At 34.6% G+C, this 19,183-nt stretch overlaps 1 protein-coding gene across 6 annotated transcripts; it reads left to right on the top strand.

Annotated features, from left to right (window-relative positions):
- Positions 1-336: 336 nt before the first annotated feature.
- Crtc (CREB-regulated transcription coactivator) lies at positions 337-18,970 on the top strand. Of its 6 annotated transcripts, none has more exons than XM_076124920.1 (13): positions 337-561; positions 1,082-1,246; positions 2,693-2,868; positions 5,210-5,385; positions 5,958-6,048; positions 7,279-7,459; positions 7,935-8,090; positions 8,696-8,743; positions 11,125-11,232; positions 12,084-12,182; positions 15,998-16,093; positions 16,213-16,381; positions 16,457-18,970. In XM_076124920.1, exons 1-13 carry the CDS (start codon positions 448-450, stop codon positions 16,609-16,611), a joined length of 1,734 nt encoding a protein of 577 aa, XP_075981035.1. In that variant the 5' UTR covers positions 337-447; the 3' UTR covers positions 16,612-18,970. The 6 variants fall into 6 exon arrangements, with proteins under 6 accessions (XP_075981035.1, XP_075981034.1, XP_075981037.1 ...); XM_076124919.1 differs by having other exon boundaries at positions 7,270-7,459; XM_076124922.1 differs by lacking the exon at positions 7,935-8,090 and having other exon boundaries at positions 7,270-7,459.
- Positions 18,971-19,183: the final 213 nt, after the last annotated feature.

The following is a 19,183-nucleotide window of genomic DNA, read 5'->3' as shown; positions in this document are numbered from 1 at the left end:
CATCTACGTATCTCGTAACAGTTATTCACAAAACTCGTGTCTAAATTTATGACCACATGAATACTAAAGAAAGAGCGAAATATTTTAAAAAAATGATAACATTTGTAGTTATATGTATGAATGCGGAAACACTTTTGAATAGTATTCAAGAAACAGTTTTTATATTAGTTTTAAGCATAAAAGAAAATATATTACGGTACAGTATTGCAGTAGTTGATTTTAACAAAACAGTATTGATTTTATATTCAAATCTAAATCGAGTACACTTACTAATTGTTTTAAATTTTACATAAAAACATCCCTTTCTAGTTGTCTAAATTTAGTACGTCACTATGTTTTTCCAAAATGGCAACTTGTCTCTGTGCCTGACAGACAAGCGCGTTTTGGATCTTCGAACGCTAAAAATTGTGATGTAAAAACGAGAAAAATAAATGTTTACTGGCCATCATGGGGACTCCAAGAAAATTTAGTGAAAAAATTGCCCTCCATCATCAAAAGCAAGCAGAGGAAACAGCTGCTTTTGAAAAAATTATGCGCGAAGTTTCCGACGCAACCCAAAAGGTATGTCGCCTATTTACTCAGGCAGTCGCTTCCTGGCCGTCAAATGTGCCCGCCGACGTAAACAATAATCATTACAATACACTTATTGCGCCTAAACTTCTAAGTGAACGTTCTGTTATTAATTCAATAACAAAATACGACTCTCTGTTCTGTGTGTATAGTTCACTATTGTCATTGTCAAAATGAATTGTAAGTCTATTTGGTATCCTACACAATAGCTAGTTAGAATATTATGAGTGTTACATCTCCTAATGAAACTAAGGAAATATAGATTCTTATTCAATAATCATAACTGATAACAATAGTGACTTGCCAATAAAGATATTTTATTCACATGTATAGTCAGACATATTGTAAATGTATTCATAATAATTTGTATGAGTATTTGAGTAAAATATAGCAAAAGTTGACACAAAGAATTGATGTAAAAATTATGTTGTTTTTTCATTGTGTTCAAACAAAAACAATGTGTGTTATTCTAAGAGTACAGCCAAGAGATGTTCAGGCATCGTGATTACAGGTCAATTCAAGTAAAGTAACAAGAGTCAAACCGCCCCCTGAGCCTAGTGATAATGTGGAGTCGTCACTCCGGCCTGCACAGCAGGGCTTGGGCACATTTCGCAGTGGTTCCCTGCCAAATGTGGCTGCACCACAGGCCACCGTCAATGAACAGGAAACAATAAAGGTTCCTTATATTTGGGATCAAATTATAAAACCCTTATAGCGTAAATCTACCAGTTAATAACAAGCTTGCAGGTACGGAGATCACAAATGTGGGAAATTCCTATAAAGTTGTCTTACATATATTATTTAATTTTTTCCTCTAATGACAATGTCATTCTAATAGTTTGTAATATATCAATGGAAAGATGTGTGTTTTTACCTGCAAGGCTGTGATAGATTGTGATTTATGGTAGAATTTGCTATATACCTCTTTGTTTTGGTAGTGGTGCAGTTGTAGCTGGCTGAAATTATTTTTTATTTTAATGAATTATGCCCAGAAAATGTAATCTTTATTCCCTAGGTTGTTGTGTCAGTTGTGTCTGCAATAAAAAAGAAGAAGAGATAAACCTTACCTTTGAAGTTAATAGTAATTTAGTATTTTATATTGTTAAGTATGTATTGTTTGTATCAGTGACAAGGATGCTAAACATAGTTAAATATTGCATTATAGATTTTACCTAATGCTTGTCAAAATAAACATACTGTATAGTAATTCTTGTTACCCAGAAAACTGTGTCGAACTTTTATTTACATTAGAACATGTGGTCTAATAATTTTACTTGTTCACAAAAGTCAACTCCGTCATCTGTTCACTCACACATTAGAAGCAGACCTTACTATAGCATGTTTCAAAACTATTATACCTTTTATTTTTTTAATTTAATTTAAAATAATTATATTTTATGATCCTTGCATTGTGTGATACGAAATCCAGAACCTTTTACAGTTTATAAACAGCATTGAGTGTCACATATAAAAAAACATTTCGGGGGTTGAATTACTTAAGAAGCCATATAAATAAATCTAATTTGATCATAAAAAAAATATCTTTATTTACTTTTCTCTATAATTTCTTAATAACATATAATTTTAACACTATTATCCCACTGTTGTATTTTTTTGTATTTACACTCATTGTTATCAAAGAGTTTGGTCCAATTCTTTCATGACCATGTCAAATTCAAATAGCATTTATATATGTACTAAAATGTATTATAATTTTGCACTAATTCATAAATTATTCCCTATAATCTGTTTGACTTGATCATACTGAATTGTTCCAATTGTATCAACAGTATCTGTGAAAATCCTATTTAATGTAGAGGAGTTTATAAAATTGTTGGAAATGAATCAAATGTGTGGCCGCATGTTTTACAGCAGTACTCTATAGCTACTCTTCATCATCATGATTTTAATTTTGTTTTAGAAGTAGAAAATGTATGTGTGATTGTAACTGAATTCTTAGAAAAAGTTGTTATATTAGTTTTATGTTGTGTTCGAAAGTAAAGCTTGAAACTGTCATAAACATCATTATTTAGAAATAGAATTATTTATGTAGTAGTATTCCCGTCCAAATAATATATTGGTTGTTAATAGTTTTATTAATATGGTTTTTCATTGTCCATAGCCGGAAGATATACCGATAGCAAATCAGTATGTGACGGCTGGTGGTCGCAGCGGTGGGACGTCGCCGTCGCGGGCGCCAGGGCAGCGCGGTCGGGCCTCCTCGTCAGTGGGCCCGATGCGCCGCCCTGCCGACCGAAGACACGACACCAGTCCATACGGCAGTACTGTCTATTTGAGGTAAATATACCGAACATCATCATTCTTCTCCTATATAGAACATAATTTTTTAATACCGAAAAGTCCTATTAATTTAAACAAATATTTACTAGAATTATAAATTTTGTAATTCCTATAAATATTTAGTATGTTATGTAAACTAGGCAATCTTCCATGTGGGTATTTTATGTTGAATTACTTAAGTGAATATCTAATAAGACTATTTGAATTTAATGTTTTTCTAACAGTTGAACTGATTTGAATAGGATTTTCTTCAAAGTTAGTTTAATAGAACAGATATTGTATATAACAGTGTTTACAGGGTGCACTGTGCAATAGGAAAGGAAATACTTAACGCAAGAGTTTTTTCCGATATTAAGTAAATGGCAGGCACGCATAGCACTAATCGAAGTAAATGTTAGATCAGTTGTCTTTTAGAACAATTTCGAACTCTACTTATTATGTGGGTAGATTTTTAAAAGTTGAAACTACTGTATTTTTATTATTAATATGTCTACCTTGGAAAATTGAGATATGACGCAAATGGGCGGTAATTATTTAATCGAGTTCGTGAAATATAGAGATTATCATATTTATGTTAAATCCGCAAGGCTTCAGGGCTCATTTAAATACACGGATTCCGTAATGACATAATTTATAATTTTCTAAAAAAATATTAAGAAAGTTGTCGCCCGAAAGAATAATTAAGAGATTATTCTCATTATACAAAGTTGAATTCGACCCGGTCCGCGCTGAGCCGGTCCGGCCAATGTTGAACAAAAATTCTACGTAGATAAATGACGTACGGACTGGTTTACATTGAAAAGTTGCGCACACCGAGCACGCCGGTTTTAACATACGTAAGCTTAATCGGCCCGGTGTAATAAGTATATTCCTTAATAGTAAATCACCTCCGTTATGCCTGCGTCACAACTACCGAAAATATACCTGTATGTGTATTGTTGTATTTACAACTACGTGTTTGAAATAATGAAAAACTTACTTTCATTCATTGAATTGGCTGTTTACGGCTACCTACACTACATAGACATCGAGGTTAAAATAATTAATTCAATTACAATACAACTATATTCTTTGACGTCACTTCTTTAATTGTGGTAGTCATACTGAATTATTATCTAAAATACGCTGTCATACGACACGCTAAGTAGGAAGTAGCCGTCTCAAGTTTTAATATAACAAATATGTTGATTAATTGCTAAGTTCATGAGGCAAAATATGTCATGAGTCATAGGCAATAAGTTAATTCAAACTTCATTGTCACGCGTTCTGAGAAACCTCATTCATATTTAATAAATAATTGTTTAATACATGGTGTCAACAAACGTAGAGGAAATCAACCGACTTATGTACGAGGACACTATGTTGAATATGCGTTGCAAAAAACCAACACTTATGGATTCTTAGCGCGTATATCATCGAACAATATAGTGAACTGGAAAAAAATAGCAATAAAACCAGTCTGGTCTGGTCTGCAATCCTACTTGTTAAAAGATCAGTGTGCAAATTTATCAGTCTCGTATGAATTAAATTAATTCACGTCTTCGAGTTTTTTTAGCATAGATTAAAGTGAATGTCGACATTTCAATACTACTAGCGGGTTAAATATTCAGAAAGGGATTCCGTGTAATCATGCATTTTATTATTTTTGACTTAATTCTTAAGTGCCTTTTTTCTACAAGTTTCTAATTTTAATATAACGCTGTATCAAGAGGAAAATCCGATTCAAAATAGATAACTGGTTAGAACAAAACGATGATTATGTATCTACGTAGGTAAATAACATAAATAAATAAATCTACAAATACTTTGTAACCTTGAACTATCTAGAAACTGGTGATTTTAAATCAATACTTAAAAATAATACAAATTCTTGCCGTACACATTAAAGGCCAACTACTTGTTTTACTTGTTTTCCATCTAGTTTTCCCGCCACCGTATTCAGCTGTTTTCTTTGACTCTTCTTGAAACAAAACCCAAAATCATAAGAGATTTAAATCGTCTCCTCTTTTCTTCACCAAATATCTGTCAAGAATCAGAACGGAAAATCTTACAATCTGGAAGAATAGGTGTCCCGTGTCGCAATTTGACTCTCCGATCGCCATAGATAGAAAATAAAACAATAAAATACTCACTAAGATCTATGTTATGTTATAATAAACATAAAAACTCATTAAGCCTTATCCCCGTATGTCGGCAGACACCTAAGACTCCTTCAAGCTTATTTTTCTTCAGACACATTCTTATATCTTGTCAAAATACTTGCCGGTTACGAGTACTACACACCTTAACTTATTAATGATAACAATATTAAGTGTAATATTATTGTGTACATTTGCAGTCCGCCCTCGGACAGCAACTGGCGGCGTACGAACTCAGACTCGGCGTTGCACCAGTCTTGCGGGGTGGAACAGACGGCCGTCGCTCAGCCGCTGTCGCCGCACCGCCCGTTGCACTCACATGCGCACCCGCATCTACACCCACACCAGAACCACCATCGAAGAAATGACGACCTATGTATGTATATCAAAGTTTATACTATAATCAGGCCGTTACAAACGTGCGGACTACGTCATAATCAAAAGAATGAATGTGACAATGTGTAAGTGCGAGCGAGAGACTTCGATAAAATGACATAACTTGTTCGCACGTTTAAAATGGCTCGAGTATAGACACATCATACTATATTGTTTATATACTTTAATGCCAGTGCAAATTGTGTCCCACTGCTGAAACGTACGATTGAAACGTAAATTGAACTATGAAACATAAAAGAAATCGCTAATTTTTGCAGTGGGACAGAATTTGCACTGGCATTATAGTAGCTTGAGATTCTAGAAATAGCCTCTAGAATAATTAAATAGTTTTGACTCTAATTTTAGTTCTCAAAATCATTGATCTTTTCTACCTCTTAGTATGTATTACTCTGCAATATAGACCCCCAACTATGATAATGAACTACAATAAACCGTTCATTCAACTTAAAAATAATTATCCTAATGCATACAATTTCCTGAATATAATTGGCCAATTAAATCAAAATATGTGCGAATAAGTACTGGTTTGAAATATTTTAATATAAATTGCAGGTGACATACATTTAGATGTGTTAGCGCCGATGAATCCCGCAAATCGACCGCGATCGTCATGTGAAATACCCAGAATACCTAACAACAACAAGTGAGTATCACATCATATTGTATATTCCTATATCCTTATTTATTTGAATGAACTATAATACTACTGTAGTATCGTAAAGACTCTAGTACCTCAATTATCAATCACGTCATAACACTGACTATTTGTTTAAGTAGAATTTATTAAGATTAATGACTAAATATATTGTTTTGAAAAACAAAGTCTTACTGTATCAGTACATGTTTGAAATAATTTTATGAATTGTAGAAATTAGGCCTATAGTGCTGGAACGAAATAGGATATAAAAAATTAATCCTTTAATTGTTTACCAAAGTTAGGTAACTTAAGAATAATTAATTCTGAACAAAACTGAACTGCCAAGTGTAGAGAGAGATAGGTAGAGATATCGAAATCAGTGAAAAAGGTTTGATTGTAGTATTTTTTTTAAATCTAAGATCACATCTATTATCTTTAAATGTATTTTGTTGTTGACAAAGTAGTTGCTTCCATTTCGTTATTTCTTTTTTACACTGAATACAGCGTGATTCAATTATGAGATCCGTAATAGTTTCTTTTTTGGCATCTATGTATGTGTAATTCAGAACCTAGATTTCATATCACATTAAAGTTTTTGATATCTTTAAATATACGAGTATTAATAGAATAATCGTTGGATTCTTTACGATTACACCCTGTATTATCTATGCCTTACTCATCCACATATCGTATAACATAGTTATTATACACGATTATAATAATTATGATATAAATAGTGAATGAAATATGCACATATATAATGTTTATCGAGTACAGTACAATTCATTCAGCTCTCAAGTAAAGCGGAAAACATTAAAACGTTACGATGCATCTGCGCAGTACATTTAATGCGATGGAAAAAAAATAAAAAACATTACGAAATAATCGTCACGAATCAATCTCGTGTTAGGTATCGACAAGTTATATTATCCGATCTCAACTTTGGCAGGCTTTACGTCTTTTGTCTTTATCTCACACCAACTACCTACTTCGACTTCGTTCGCCGTACAATTTCGCGTTATCTTTGACGATTTCCCACGATAAAAACTACTTATGTTACTTTCTGATATTAGTTCCATTTGTAAATTAACATCTTATCGGTTTAACTAGATAGTTGCAGTGATCGATTCTCCATAATAAACAACTTTATTTTAACACTAAAGGCAATGTAATGTGTATTAAATAACCGTGTGAACAGTCAGCGTGACCTCAGTTTGCGTATTCTTGTTTGTACAGCGTGTACAAGAGCGGGGGCGACGGCGGGGGAGGCGGCGGCGCGGGCGGGCTGGTGTGCGGCGAGCTGCAGGTGCCGGGCGGCTCGCTGCCCGACCTCACCGCACTCACGCACTCCGCGCACTTCTCGCAGCCCAACTGCCTGCCGCACCGGACCTCGCCCGACTACCACCAGCCGCGATACGTAAGCGCCCCCTACATACTACATACACTATCAACAACTACACATTATACGCTCCACGCGTATATAGACACGTCTAGGAAACTTAGGTCGATATCATCTAACTGCAGTCTGGAACTATTAATACTCAGCGTCTCTGATTACACTAGGTATGCAAAAAAGCGTCATTACTTATTTAACTTGTGGTGTTATTTGTCTCAATAATCTGTATCTGTTTGTGAATCGTTCGCTAAACATTCTGCTAAGAGGTAAATTAAAGTGGCCGACTGAATCTGTAGCGAACTACTAACTTCTTCGGCGCGCTTTAAACTTTGATAACTTTGAAAGTAGCAACCGATCATTGTGTTCGTGTATGTCGATAAATGTATGTGGCGTAGTCACCGGTTGCGGGTCCATCCCACCGCCCACGTAGTGACGTAGTGACGTAGCTTGACGCCAGGCGTGGCTAGTGCCGTAGTGAGCGTGTGTGTGTGCGCAGTCGCCGACGTCGCCGGGCGCGGTGTCGCCGGGCGGCGGCAGCGTGTCGCCGGCCACGGGCGGCCTGTCGCCCGCCTCGGGCTCGCCCGTTGGCGCCACCGTGCCGCTGCACCACAACATGCACCACGAACACCAAGCGCCCCTCTACGATGCACAGGTCTGTGGTACACCCTCTGTCTGCGTCACGCCGCTCCTACCCGCCCTCTGACCGAACACGATTCTTTCTAAACCGATTGACACGATCCTAAACCGATGTTATCAGCATTTAAATGGTCCTTTTTTCGAGAACTATTTGATGTTTTGAAATATAAATTGGTTTACTCAAAAATTGATAGTATTTCTGACGTGTGTTAAAACCAAACTGGTTCAAAGTAAAAAATGAAAACCCATAAAAAATGTATTTTAATTACGGCATATCGGACATTACTATGCAAGAATGTATGTGTCGGTCTAACCATCGAGTATTGTGTATCAAACATGGCGTAGTTCCCTTACCTGAATGGATGTAGTGATGCATCATGTAGATGGCTACTGGATAATTAATGAACTTATTGTTTACTGGATGACAATTCACAAACTATTAGCTACTTTACTAGACGTATATTGTACATTAGACCTAATACTGGCTTTGGAAATGATAACATATCCGTTACCGTTACCAGTGAGCACTTATTTTCCGATAGGTACTTTAACATTTTTGTTGTTTTTGTTATGTTTGTGTTTTATTTGCTTTCTACACAAATCATTTTTTGTTTATTTCAGAATCACTTATCTGTACCAAACACAAATAATTATCTCCATCATAATAAGGTTCGTTTTCTTTTTTAACCTCCTCTTAAATTTTATTCCCGCTCATTCTTTTTACAGGCGGTCGCTTGAATGCTTTGACGCTGTCTGTCGTTGGTGCCAATATTTTTGATTATCTATAACAGAGCTGGGCCTCAGTTAATATCCTTGCAGGGTATTAACTATATTTCCGACATTGGTTCTTTTTTTTTCTCCTTCACTCATCACATTGGTGCTTCGATCAGTGCATGAATTGGCGTTACGGACTTACTTTAAGCTAACCATATTACACTAACGAATAACATTTTCTAAGCAATTACATTGCTTTAATATCGGCACCGCACTTCAACCCATTTCCAATATCCTTTGTGGTCATTTATTAAAATGCACTTATAAATTATTTATACAATGTTATTATTCATATAAATGATTGTTAGAGGTTGAATGATATCGATTTGCTTTAAGTTATTCATAAAACTTGATTACTATAACGGTGACTTAATCGACCATGCTGTGGTTAACAAAGAGCGTTACTAAAAATAGTACTATGTAGATATAAGCTAACTCTACTAACTTGTATGCCGTCACCTCAGCTTAAATCTTAACACGCTATTAAATAAATAAATTTAACCCATTAATGTCCCACTGCTGGGCAAGGGTCTCCTCCCGTAATGAGGGAGGGGTTAGGCCTTGAGTCCACCACGCAGGCCAAGTGTAACACGCTATTGCAATAATAATATTGATTTATTATTTGCTTATCATCCGGGAGAGACCTTAACCATTGTTCTCTATACGGCAATACTGAGATGGTGAATTATGGATCTTGTGAATTACGAAGCTTTTTAACTCCAATTAATGTCGTCTTGAAGACTTACAGTAAATAAAATGTTACTCCTATGTAAAGGTCATATTATTATAATGTTAAAATTTTTCTGCTGTAAGGATTTACGCGACAAAAATGCTAAGAAGCACTATAACGTTTGTCTTTTGATATTTTTCTCAATAACTTATACATGTCATAAATCCAGTGTTTAAATTTTTGTGCATTAAAAACGTATTTATTTTTAACACATATTATGACATGCGTAAGGCTTGTTACACACATTCGGGCCGGCACGTTCGGGTCGGCCGTATTTATCGAATAACAAAACCGAATTTAAGCAATTACTACACTTGTACGGCCTGTGTTGAGACGAACCGAAGTGTGTAGCAAGCCTAAGAGTGAGGTTATCGTAAACTATATTTATTTTTACCGTCAATAATTTTTACCGTAATAATTTGCATACACTTTTGCTTCAAAGGTAGCATTAACACACATTTCATGGAAAAATATACACGTATTGAAATTCGTGCTATTTCGCTTGCACATAAATAATTTCTAAATTGGGGTATTGTGTTCTAATTGGCATGATTTAATACTTGTACATAATTTAACTCTGTAAAATTACGTTTTATTTATTTATAGTTTGTAAAGTGATTTATTCTAAAAATAGAAATTACATAAGTGACTTAAGTAAGATTGTTTATTTGAAATAATTATTAAATAATCTGGTTTGTTGGTGTTTATATTTCAAATAACTGTAATAGATCACTTTAATAAACTATAAGAAGGTAGCTTATTTAAAGTTTGGAATACTTGGGTAGGTGACACACTGTGTTGCCATATCAAAATAAAGGTTTACATACTCGTTTTATATTAGCTTTTAATATAACAATTCGGATCTAACTGCATGTACAATTTAGCTTTCAGCTAAAGGCAGTGTGATTGCTAATCTTAATTAATTTACTTTGAACGGAAGCGGTTCAACAGTTGTTTTAGTATATTTGTGAAAAAGGAAATTATATAATTGTAAATGGTTTTAGTTGATTTAAAACTTAAAGCAAGTATTCATTATAATAACCATTACCCTGCTGTTATACCGCTACCATCTTATAAAACGACAGTCAGCAACAGTTTAGTCTAATAATAAATACACGAAAAGACTACGAGAAAGAAATAATATTCATCCATCTATTACAGATGTTGTATAATATGAGGTTACGTTTAACGATCTGTAAGCTTACAATGAGTTACAAAACTGTTGGTGCAGACATCTTATTAATATTAAGGCAGGTCACTACCTTCAAGGAGACTTCTAATGACAGGCCATGTACTTGTGAATTTTAATGACAATCGCTGTACGTTATGACAAAACTTCTCACAGTTTGAACAACTTAAGAACTAAGCTGTTCAAAGAAAAATGTTGATTGTTGTTTCTGAATGTTCCTGAATATCGACTAGTTGCTGACTGTACGATGTAAAAATAAATTTAAAAGCTTGTATTCTCGATCCCGTCACACTGTTTTCTGACAGTAAATGTTTTGTTAAAGTGATATCTAATTGTGTATATTTTGACTGGTTACAGAATATATCACCGTTAGACCACGGCTGGATGTCGCCGAGCTACCAGACGCACTGTAGTCCGCCCTCGCAATATTCCTCCACATCGAACATCAATATGCCTTCACCGACGGTAAGTCAACATTCTTAAAATATTTCTTTATTATTTTTACAGATTTCGTTCGTCTATTTACAGGCTAAACTTTCCTCTACCTGATGCCTCGTGGCGCGGTCATTCCATAGATGTATGACCGCAAAGTGACATTGGAACTGAGCGAGCTTCAAAGGGCACGTTAAAAGTCGGTCCCGGTTGTCATCGAATAAGATCATTAAGCCATGTCAATAGCCTTTTGAGGGCTTGAACTACTTTGACACTAGGTTGACCACTAACTGACTAACCTATCTATTGTTTTGCATTTTGTAAGGGCTTTACCCTCCTCAATTCGAGAAGAGGCCCTTTCCCAGCATTGGGACAGTAATGGGCTCGAAAAAAACTAAGTAGACAGAGTTTATGTTATTTTATTCTCAATCACATTAATGTTCATGGGAAAATTTTGCAGCAGTTATTCTTTCAGTAGAGCATGTTGTTTCCTTGTAAACAAAGAAAATTTAATGTTACTAAGTTTTACTTGTTATATAGGAAAAACAGCGAGGTAGTTATGGATGTTCAAACTAAAGGAAAACATATAATAATATAAAGGATAAAATATTTTTAAGAACAATATATTTTCGATTGTATTTTGTAAATGACGTGTTTGAAAACCTTTATTGATATTTCCTTGTAATAAAGAAAAAAACAAAACATTGTCAAAAATTCTTATAGTGTAGTTCCTAGGGCATTGAATTAAAACTAACGGCTTAGATAAAACTGAATTTTATTGCCAACATCGACATTTTTATTATTTCTTTATTCAGACCGTGTTAGCCATTATTTCTTGTATGATAATGAGAGTAAGATGATGTCATATTGGCGCCATATTTCAGATGGTACACAGTCCAGGGAGTCCTGTGGATGGATCTCCACAGCCAGACTACAACAATCTACATCAAGCACTGTTACAACCGTTCGAGCAAATCACAATGGTAAGAACATACATTTAAATATCTAAAACACAAAACTTTTGCGTTTAATTACTATTGTCTATATTACACGAGGTTGTGGTGTGGATTTTATTGACTTTTCAACCCGATCGTGGTCACAAACTGAATGATTAAGTAAAATAAGTAAAAAATCATAGCCACGTTTATCCTCATGTAATATTGGAAAACCTATTATTAAGCTACGTCTTACTATTTTCCTCAATAGTAAACCTACAAAAAGGCTGTGATTCACCCGCAAAACATGACAAAACAGAGACAAATACAGTGGGCAACAGTAGTTAATAAATTCATACCGTATAATAATAATAAGTAATTAGTCATCCAATCATAGTTCATCTTATAATCGTACTTTACAAACACAATGACATTATGTCTCAAAAAACTGCGAAATGTTGCTGGCAGTACTTACACTGTAATAGGCGAGTATTGTCTGAAAAAAATATTAAAATTGAGCTAAATAGTAAGCACCTCAAAATCTTATTATAACAAAATCTTATTATAACAAAGGAAATCAATGCGATACGGTTACGCGTATGACAAGATATTGTTCGACGTCAATAAGAATAGGCATAATATTTTAGTGACGTCATACAGATTTAATACGCGATAAAGCAACCTTGACCATAGTAATTAGTTGTAGAACAAACACATTGGCATTACGAATCACAATAAAGTTATGAAAATTATATTATAACTTTTAAACATATCATTTAAACACGATATTTTTTAAATGTATAAGACAAATCAGTGTATGCAGTTTCGAAAAGATAAATACAAATTTCAAAAGGCAATGAGAGCCATGACGTCAATAAATGTTTTTTGTGTCTTCCTTAAAAACGTCTGTTTTAAGGAAATTGATAAAATAATTATCTTTCAAATAAAATAACTTTTCTTTTGGCCAGCCGATATTCATTATGTTTTATTTATGTATTTAATTTTTTGATTGATTGTAAAAAAAAGTGTTATAAGTCCAGTAACTCAATTTCAATAAAATTACTCGAAATCAGTAGGCATCCCTATTATACTTAATCTATACGCAATAGAATAATTATTTCAATAAAGATCACCTTTTTGCATTAATTAATAAGTTAACCTTCACCTAAAATAACGATTAATATTTAAAGCGAAGTTAAAAACATAAAACTTATTCCGTCATAATATTAAACAATAAAAAAATCATGCGTCATTGTCAAAATTAAAATACATATTTAAGCCTACTATTATATTCGAACATAACTGATTATAACTATTGAATAAAAATATATGTATAATAATAACTCTTGAATAAAAATATATATTAGTATTTACTTGTAGTATTACAATATATCGTTACTAAAACCCGGTTCTGCTCAAGCTTATATTAAAATATTAAAACTAATTTCAATAACATGAACCTTTATACTTTTGCATCAATGGAACAGCAAGGAATTGTAAGTAACAATAATAAGTAATATTAAAAATAAACACTGTCTAACTCATGGACCATGTAATAAAAAGTAGTTGGAAAATTCAATTTAACTTAAATTGAGATTAGATCCTAATATGGCACATTGATGAGAAATAAAGTATTTAATTTGCACAATAATATAAAGAAGCACTTCATCAGTCATTCAAATAAAATGAGCACTGATAGATGATATACCTGAATACAATATCTATATACTGAAATATATATAACAAGTATATGAGACTGGTTTACGTTGAACAAACGATAAATAATATACAAGAATAAATTAGTCTGATGTACTACCTGTTGCCATAATAACAGGCGCATAGTTACTGTCTGTCAAAACTATAAACTATTATAAAGAATTACATTTGTGTGATTGGAAATAGTATATAAAATATAGTGAACAAAGGTTGTAATAAAGTACATAAAGCTTTATATTTAATAAATTTTAGGCTAAGCATATACTGTGATAGACGAGATGTGTATAATATTTAAGCCAAGCTCATAATAATATGGATTTATAAAAACGGTTATCTTTGTTTTAAAGTATTTCTTTATACAATAATTAAGAAACTAAAGAAACTGTCAGATAACATTATTTATACATGTAATATTGATGTCTAAATCTTACATTGTGCCAAACAAATAGCTGTAAGGTTTGGCAGAATTGGCACTAAATCGAACATACCATAACCGGTTATCTATGCAAAGATTCAACCCAAAAGTTTGTATATTTATCGAGGTCTATAAATCTATGGTACAAACAGACAGTGTTGCCAAATATAGACCTCTCGTTCTACGCAGTATAGTGATGTGCAATACGCATTGTTTGTTGTCTGTAATCGTTTAAAAGCTTAAGCAAAAGTGTACTTGTCATACATCCATAGTTCACTTGACCCATGAGCAAATTGTGATATTTATTTCTCATCCAAATTCCAATATTTGACAGACAGTAATCGAATATATGTAAGTGTGATAGCGTGTACGTAAATATGTGTAACATTGGTGGATGTTGGCCAAGGACTGGGCGCAGCTGGTGCAGAGCCTCGTGGAGTCAGGCTGGACCGCTCACGTCCAAGTTGCGGAAAATGTACGACACACACCCCTCACACGCATCTTATATATAGTGCCCTTATTATTTATATAAAGGTGGACGATTTCATAGTTACTCACAAGAAAACATTTTTAATTAATCCCGTCTCATAACAGTTTATGATATTGTTTAAAATTTGTACAACAAAATCATATTGTCTTAGAAGTATTGTGGTTGGTTTCTGTGTAGTAATACTGTCAAATCGTACACCTCACGCTGATTCAATATTCAGTTATTAATTCGTGTCGTAACACTTATTTCCACAGATATTAAATTAGCGCACATACTCATTTAAGATTTTTGCCTTTACAATAAGCGCTGGATTCTTTTTCACGTTTAATTTTATCATAGCGACATCTGTGCCAAAGGAAATGAGTTGTAATCATGATCAGAGAATATAGACCGTATAAAAAGCTAAATAAAAGATTTACAATTAAATACAACACATATTCATCTCCTTTAGACAAAAGCTGAAATAGTACTATAATTTTGTATTGACTTTAAAATTTGATATTTGTTATTCAATAGTTTAAAAATAATGTATCTAAATATTATAAATAGTACTGTTGACGCTGTATAATGTTAGCGTTACATCAATAAACAATGTATCAGTTTATATAGGCATGCTCAACAACTGAATAATTTTGCATTTATCTGCAACTTGTAGACAATATTTTTCAAAATTTAGTGAACTATTGACATTTGTTTTGAGATATTTTTATAGAACTAGATAAACTTGCTATGCATTCAACATTATGTCATTATAATGTCGTATGGCAGGTTTAAAGTTGTTTTCTTATTTATTGTCATGAGCATGATTATCGCACATTTATCCAGTTAAACTCATACACATAATGCTTTTAACCAGTAAAAATTAACATTTAGTTGATCACTAATTTTATTGATACTTGTATTTGCTAAAGGTAAAGTTTACGAGCATTATGTCTATGACTATTTATACTAGTAAGTACTTATAATTTACGTTAGTTATTGTTTTGATAAAGCCCTTACGTAAGACAATCAATGTTTTATTTTTCAAATGTTGTTAAGTGGCTGTACCGCTTCAGTTTTTAATATCCTAGAGTTTTATATCTGATGTAAACATGGATATATTATTGCGGTAGACTTAGCGACGTCATGTGGTTTTTTTATTTTCAGAACTCGCTGCGTTTTCTCGTTGTTTTTTCTCGCTTGCCACACCTCGTACCGAACTTTCGAAGCGTTTGACTGATAGATATACTTTTATTTCGCCAGCTGGATCAGCCAGTGCAGAGTTACACGACGACGTATCTGAACCACGGCTCGCCGCACTCGCCGCAGACGACGAATTCAACGCTTTCATATCCCCAGGTGAGTTTTTACATTGATTACGTACAAATTTTGCTTTGAAATCACTATCACATAATCAAGATTGTTTGCTCTATTGAAGAATGTTCGCATATTAATGAGTGTGTTCGTTTTATTCCCAGTCGAGTTCAGCGAGTGGAGTGAGCGGGCTGAGCGGCGTGAGCGGGTGTCGCGGCGGGCGCGACCCCGTGCCGGGCGGCGGCGGCTACGCGGCGCTGCAGCCGCTGGCCTCGCCGTCCGCGCCGCCCACGCCCGCCACGCCCGCCAGCATCCCCGACATCGTGCTCACGGGTGAGTGTCGCCCAGGTGGCTGGTGTGGCGGTAGAGTCGCGTGTTCTATGCACTAACTCCCCTTTCCTCCCGCAGACTACTCGGGCGAGCTGGACGCGGGCATATTCGGCGGCGAGGAGGAGCGGCTGCGCGCGGGGCTGGACCTGGACGACCTGACGCTGCTGGAGGACCCCACGGCGCTGGTGCCCGACTCCAGCGTGGAGCACGCCTTCCGCCTGGACCGCTTGTAGTACCCGCCCCGCGAGCGTGACACATTCCCGCGTACGGTGCCCAGTGCGAGTGTTCATTGTGGTTTTAAGCGTTTTACTCATGTTTCTAATTCGAGGGGGTAGGTACCGTAGCCTTAGAGTTTTCGATCGTAATCGATTTATAGACGATTCCTGTACAGGCCGAGGTGATTATTTTAATTAGTATTGTGAATATTTACTCGAATATCATTAGGGAGATCGATTCGGATTTACTGAGAAAGATTTTATTATTACTGTTCTATGTCAAAATCTTGACGGTTATTTCTTTGTACATAAAAACTAAAAGTGTTCACTTCGATGAAATTGCATTTAAATCGCTAATGTTGCATGCTAGTATAACTACGAGTCTTCGGTTGCGTCGTTTAACGAATTGTGGACGTGGTTTTTGAATCTATACTTAAAGCACCATATAAATTTATCTTAGACATATTGATTGTCATTCAGCGATTGCTCAAGCGTTGACTGAATTTTGAACATTTACCCGCGCGAGAAATGACCGAGTTATAACGAGCGACGTTTCCACCAACACATTCGTATCGCACGAACAATCCTGCGTTATGCAGCATGTTTACGTTATGCCTTGTGTCCCAATTCCTTTCTGAATATAGTACTTTATTAGTAACACTTTAGGCCATTGTAAATATCTGAGACGCTCTTTTTGAGCTTTTTAATAAGCTTTTGTCGCAAACATATCTATGTATGTGCGTACGTGTGGTTGCGAGGTTCGCCGACTTGTATACATCGATTATGTAAGTTCGTTTTTTATTTTAGTTAGATATGTGATCATGTGACGTGAATATCGCTGGCGGTCGTGTTGAAGTATGGAGCGGTGTTGTTATGTAAATAATTTTCGTACTAAGACTTGCCTGTGACTATCCACACATCATTTTGTTTGCGATACCTAGAATGTTTCCGACAGTTACTCGATGCTAGATCATATCATTGTTCTGTGTTTATAGAACAGTAACTATCTGAAGTTAAACTTTAAATAGTTATTAAGTTTTGATATATTTAGTTGTTAAAGTTACAATGCACTCGTAAGGTTACCGCTCTGTTTTCTCTCTTTGTAATGTTACGTGAGTTCATAAATCTACATAGAAGTTATATTTTAATAATATGTGTTAATATTACGAGTGCACTGACATACAAGTAGACATTTGTGTTTTTTCTGTTTTGTAAATGCTCATTATATTATGTTTTAAGAGTCTAGTCATCAAATTATGTTCAGGAAGTTTTTACAGTTTTCATACAATTTCAAATGATATATGTGTACAGTTTTCATTCCATTACAATAATGAGGCAATTTGGATACAGTGATTTGTAATATCGATGGAGCCGTAGTGCGGGCTACTAGTAGTACTGGCTACCCGCTCGTTTACAAAAGTCATATCTGTAGCGACATATATGTGTTGTATATCTTTATGTTGTGTACAGTGTACACAATCTACGACTGTTCGTGTTGTTATGGTTTTAAAGTTTAATTTAAAATTCCGCCATAAAGGTATGTACTGTATGACAGATGATATACTTGTACTATATGAATAGTTAATGTACTATAATTAATTGTGATAAAGGAAAAAAGCACAATTCATTATGAAGCCTAATCTGACGTTAAAGTAAGTTTCTTTTTTCTTATTAAATAGTGTTTTCTAAATTTAGATACATTATGTACATGTTATACATATAAGCTAGTGTCTGGCAAATGCAGAAGTTTACGAATATCGATCGGGTTTTGAGTCCGAGTCAGGTGCAATATGATGTATTGTGTTGGTATCTTCGGGGCTCGTCCCTGAACTTTGTGGGTTCGTTGTAGAATGCTATATCTATTGTTACGTTCACGAATTGTTTTCATTGATTCTATTGGAAAAGTACAAAGGCAAAATTGTGAATGTTTTCGGTAGTGAGTGTGCGTGATGATGTGTTGTGTGCAGCGAGCAGGCGGCCGCGCACTGCTCCAGCACCGCGCCGCCTGCGTGTTGTCACATCGCATTTGAAAAGTACTCATAGTTATAAAACCTGTTGGATTTTTTTACCTTTTGCATTTTGGAGTTAAGTTATGAATAGTAATAAGATAATTGTATGTGCAGTTATGAGAAAGTTTTCGATTAACTCGAAGGCGACGAGACACCAATTTGTGTGATTGAATATTTCTGCAATTTTTAAATCTATGGATTCATACGACATTTAATTATAGGACATATATGTTTTTTCTCAAATATGCACAAACTTAATGAAGATTTTGCGGTAAAATGTTTCAAAGGTTTGTTTTATTTAAACCAAATGTACATAAGTGTGATAGAGATGAAACGGTCTCATTTAAAAATAAATTGTTGTAAGTATATGACTATTTTTCATCAACTCCCATTTTTTTTAGTGCAACCAACACATGATCGTTAATTGAACTGGTATTTCAGAACAACTTGAAGCTGTGAAGTCGTCTGTATTCTATAGACGTCTTCTTCAACCATATTTAAATCATCACATTGCAACGACCATCTAGATAAAAATGCAATATTTTAAACAGAAATTAGATCGTAATTAACTGGCTACTTGG

Source organism: Anticarsia gemmatalis, chromosome 17, assembly GCF_050436995.1.
Source record: "Anticarsia gemmatalis isolate Benzon Research Colony breed Stoneville strain chromosome 17, ilAntGemm2 primary, whole genome shotgun sequence".
NCBI lineage: Eukaryota > Metazoa > Arthropoda > Insecta > Lepidoptera > Erebidae > Anticarsia > Anticarsia gemmatalis.
The sequence above is the reverse complement of the archived record's forward strand: the minus strand, read 5'-3'. Positions and strand labels throughout refer to the sequence as shown.

Coding starts and splice junctions, on each gene's coding strand:
- Crtc (XM_076124919.1), top strand. CDS start 448: ATGGGGACTCCAAGAAAATTTAGTGAAAAAATTGCCCTCCATCATCAA. Junction 6,049..7,269: donor AGAATACCTAACAACAACAA/GTGAGTATCACA, acceptor TGCGTATTCTTG/TTTGTACAGCGTGTACAAGA. Junction 8,091..8,695: donor CGCCCCTCTACGATGCACAG/GTCTGTGGTACA, acceptor TGTTTATTTCAG/AATCACTTATCTGTACCAAA.